General features: G+C 33.1%; 1 protein-coding gene across 1 annotated transcript; it reads right to left on the reverse strand.

The window, feature by feature from the left end:
* Positions 1-2963: 2963 nt before the first annotated feature.
* On the reverse strand, positions 2964-4067 carry LOC139840672 (uncharacterized). Its single transcript, XM_071830923.1, has one exon. It carries the CDS (start codon positions 4065-4067, stop codon positions 2964-2966), a length of 1104 nt encoding a protein of 367 aa, XP_071687024.1.
* Between the last annotated feature and the right edge of the window lie 576 nt (positions 4068-4643).

Consider the following 4643-nt stretch of genomic DNA (forward strand, 5'->3'; position numbering starts at 1 on the left):
TTCATATGGTGAACACCTGGTAACCGACATTAACAAGATGCATATATAAGAATATCCCCATCATTCCGGGACACCCTTCGGATATGATATAAATTTCAAAGTACTAAAGCATCTGGTACTTTGGATGGGGTTTGTTAGGCCCAATAGATCTATCTTTATGATTCGCGTCAATTAGGGTGTCTGTTCCCTAATTCTTAGATTACCAGACTTAATAAAAAGGGGCATATTCGATTTTGATAATTCAACCATAGAATGTAGTTTCACGTACTTGTGTCTATTTTGTAAATCATTTATAAAACCTGCATGTATTCTCATCCCAAAAATATTAGATTTTAAAAGTGGGACTATAACTCACTTTCACATATTTTTTACTTCGTCGAGAAGTAAGACTTGGCCACTGTTGATTCACGAACCTATAACAATATATACATATATATTAAAGTATGTTCAAAATATATTTACAACACTTTTAATATATTTTGATGTTTTAAGTTTATTAAGTCAGCTGTCCTCGTTAGTAACCTACAACTAGTTGTCCACAGTTAGATGTACAGAAATAAATCGATAAATATTATCTTGAATCAATCCACGACTCACTGTATACGTATCTCAGTATTGATCACAACTCAAACTATATATATTTTGGAATCAACCTCAACCCTGTATAGCTAACTCCAACATTCACATATAGAGTGTCTATGGTTGTTCCGAAATATATATAGATGTGTCGACATGATAGGTTGAAACATTGTATACGTGTCTATGGTATCTCAAGATTACATAATATACAATACAAGTTGATTAAGTTATGGTTGGAATGGATTTGTTACCCAATTTTCACGTAGCTAAAATGAGAAAAATTATCCAATCTTGTTTTACCCATAACTTCTTCATTTTAAATACGTTTTGAGTGAATCAAATTGCTATGGTTTTATATTGAACTCTATTTTATGAATCTAAACAGAAAAAGTATAGGTTTATAGTTGAAAAAATAAGTTACAAGTCGTTTTTGTAAAGGTAGTCATTTCAGTCGAAAGAACGACGTCTAGATGACCATTTTAGAAAACATACTTCGACTTTGAGTTTAACCATAATTTTTGGATATAGTTTCATGTTCATAATAAAAATCTTTTTCTCAGAATAACAACTTTTAAATCAAAGTTTATCATAGTTTTTAATTAACTAACCCAAAACAGCCCGCGGTGTTACTACGACGGCGTAAATCCGGTTTTACGGTGTTTTTCGTGTTTCCAGGTTTTAAATCATTAAGTTAGCATATAATATAGATATAGAACATGTGTTTAGTTAATTTTAAAAGTCAATTTAGAAGGATTAACTTTTGTTTGCGAACAAGTTTAGAATTAACTAAACTATGTTCTAGTGATTACGAGTTTAAACCTTCGAATAAGATAGTTTTATATATATGAATCGAATGATGTTATGAACATCATTACTACCTCAAGTTTAGTAGGTAAACCTACTGGAAGTGACAAGAAATGATCTAGCTTCAAAGGATCTTGGATGGCTTGAAAGTTCTTGAAGTAGGATCATGACACAAAAACAAGTTCAAGTAAGATTTTTACTCGAATTAAGATAGTTTATAGTTATAGAAATTGAATCAAAGTTTGAATATGAATATTACCTTGAATAAGAAAGATAACCTACTGTATATAACAAAGGTTTCTTGATCTTAGATGATTACTTGGAATGGATTAGAAAGCTTGGAAGTAAATTAGTAAACTTGAAGGGATTTTTGAAGTGTTCTTGAAGTGTTCTTCCTATGATGATTATAGCTTGATTCTTGAAGTGATTTTTGATGAAGATGATGATTAACTACTGGAAAAATATGTTCATAATAGTGTGTGTGTGTGTGTTGAGAGATAATTAGAAAGAGAATTGGAAGTGAAATGGAGTGAATGATGAGTGGTAATTGGTGAGTGGTGAGTGGGGTTAAAAGGAGTTCTAGTTAGTTGACTAGCTCATGGTAGAAGTTAAAATTGATTAGTCATACATGACATAATCAAGAGTGGAATCCCATGCTAGTTCCTATTGATATATACCCATAGTAAGTACGTTTTGAAGCTGTGTATAATACGGGTAAGAATACGACTAGAATTCTTGATGAAAGAAAAGATGGGAAAGTAACTGTAACCATTTTCGTTAAGTATGAGTGTTTTGATATATGTCTTGAAGTCTTCCAAAAGTATTTTAATACATCTAAATACACTACATGTATATACATTTTAACTGAGTCGTTAAGTCATCGTTAGTCGTTACATGTAAGTGTTGTTTTGAAACCTTTAAGTTAACGATCTCAATTAATGTTGTTAACCCATTGTTTATTATATCTAATGAGATGTTAAATTATTATATTATCATGATATTATGATATATTAATATATCTTAATATGATATATATACATTTAAATGTCGTTACAACGATAATCGTTACATATATGTCTCGTTTCGAAATCCTTAAGTTAGTAGTCTTGTTTATATGTATATAACTCATTGTTAATATACTTATGGAGATACTTACTTATCATAATCTCATGTTAACCATATGTATATCCATATATATATCGTCATGTCGTTTTTACAAGTTTTAACGTTCGTGAATCGCCGGTCAACTTGGGTGGTCAATTGTCTATATGAAACATATTTCAATTAATCAAGTCTTAACAAGTTTGATTGCTTAACATGTTGGAAACATTTAATCATGTAAATATCAATCTCAATTAATATATATAAACATGGAAAAGTTCGGGTCACTACAAATGAAGCACACCACTCGGGTTCAATTCCTGGATATGCCAAATTGTTCAAAAAGAAAGTGTGACTAGAGGGTGCGCATAATGCGTAATTTACCCGGTTCCAGGTCTCGTACTCGGGGGGTTTGATTACCCGAGGTTTTACTTTCTATGAGAGAGCCAATGTGCTCGTTCATATGAGGGTTTCCTAGCTTACCTAAAAAAAATCACGCACGTATATATAATGCACTGGATTTTCTCGATATAGAATTGTCTTGCATGACTTTTAATGATTGCAAAACGACCTTGAAGAACACTGAAAGCTCGTTCGATATCCTTTCTTGCTGACTCTTGGTACCTTTTGAATTTTGATATTTTTGGTTCAACCGTACTTTTGAACGATTTCACAAGTGTCGCCCCATCAGGACAAATTCCGTCTGCTAAATAATACTCTTTTGTAAAATGTTTCCCATTCACCGTATAGTTACACGATGGAGCTCTATCTTCAAGTAACTCTTTAAATAAATCGGATTGCGTTAACACATTGATATCATTATTTGAACCAGCTGGTCCAAAGTAAGCGTGCCAAATCCACAAATCATATGAGGCGACCGCTTCTAACATTATTGTTGGGTGAACATGATCGCCGCGTGTGTATTGACCTTTCCAAGAGATTGGGCAATTTTTCCAAGCCCAATGCATACAATCTAGACTACCGAGCATGCCCAGAAAACCATGCATTTGCTCATGTTTTGTAATTAAACGTTGAACATCATGAGTATTAGGTTTTCTTAAATATTCGATTGAAAATAAATGTATAACACTTTTGCAATAATTTTCTAAACAACGGTATGATGTAGTTTCACCAATATGCAAATACTCATCAAAAATATCGGGAGCAACACCGTATGCTAATTGTCGTATAACGGATGTGATTTTTTGATAAATAGTAAACCCGAGTAAACCGGTTGCATCCCTTCTTTGATGGAAATATTTAAAGTATGAAGGAATAGGTTCCTGAGAATAATTGAGTATATCTGCGGATATACGGTTAAACAATCGACTGCTCATTCGAAACCTTCTTCGAAATTTATCTTCGGGGAAGGTTGGTGTGTCGAAAAAGTAATCATTCCACAAGAGTGTAGCCCTTCCAGCCCGATCTCTATGAAAATATCTTCTTGGATTTTTCGGAATAGGTTCTTGATTTTCTTCCTCTTCTTCGGCATCTAAAAAATCAAGAATTTCGAGTTGTTGTTCCGGATCGTACGCACTTGTTACTTGTGCGAGGTCTTCTAAATCGTAATCGATATTATTCATTTTGTAGATATTGTTGTAAATATAGGGTAATATAATGCGGAGTGTGTATTTGTTGTGGAGTGTTTATATATATAGGATTAGAAATAAAAAGAAAATCAAATAAACAATTAATATAGAAATAGCCATTTGAAACTTCAAAAAATAGCCGTTAAACTTGAAAAAGCCCGTGATCTTGAATGTCAATGCATAGCAAATTGGAGGGCGGTCGTTGGAGGGCGGGAAACACGAGTTCTGCTAGTATCGACGCCCTTATCGGCGGGACCAAGGACGGTACCCACGGGCGGACCGATACAACCGACCTAATAAGTTTCATCATTGTTTAGGATAAAAGTGCTACAAATCACTCAAGTATTAGAGTTTAAAAGTGTTTTATGTTGTCAGGTTGTGTCAGAAGATGTTCCATACTCGACAGTGCACACCTATCCTAGATCGGAGGTTTACAAAAGAAAATTTGTTAGATTTTTTAGTTTTAGCATTAAGTCTCCAATTTATATTAGTGATATATAAGAGAAGACACAGCATTTCCTTGATGGGAGGTTATGAAATTGAGGTTACTAAAAAGGTAAAATTTGTAGT

Source organism: Rutidosis leptorrhynchoides, chromosome 4, assembly GCF_046630445.1.
Source record: "Rutidosis leptorrhynchoides isolate AG116_Rl617_1_P2 chromosome 4, CSIRO_AGI_Rlap_v1, whole genome shotgun sequence".
Taxonomy (NCBI): domain Eukaryota; kingdom Viridiplantae; phylum Streptophyta; class Magnoliopsida; order Asterales; family Asteraceae; genus Rutidosis; species Rutidosis leptorrhynchoides.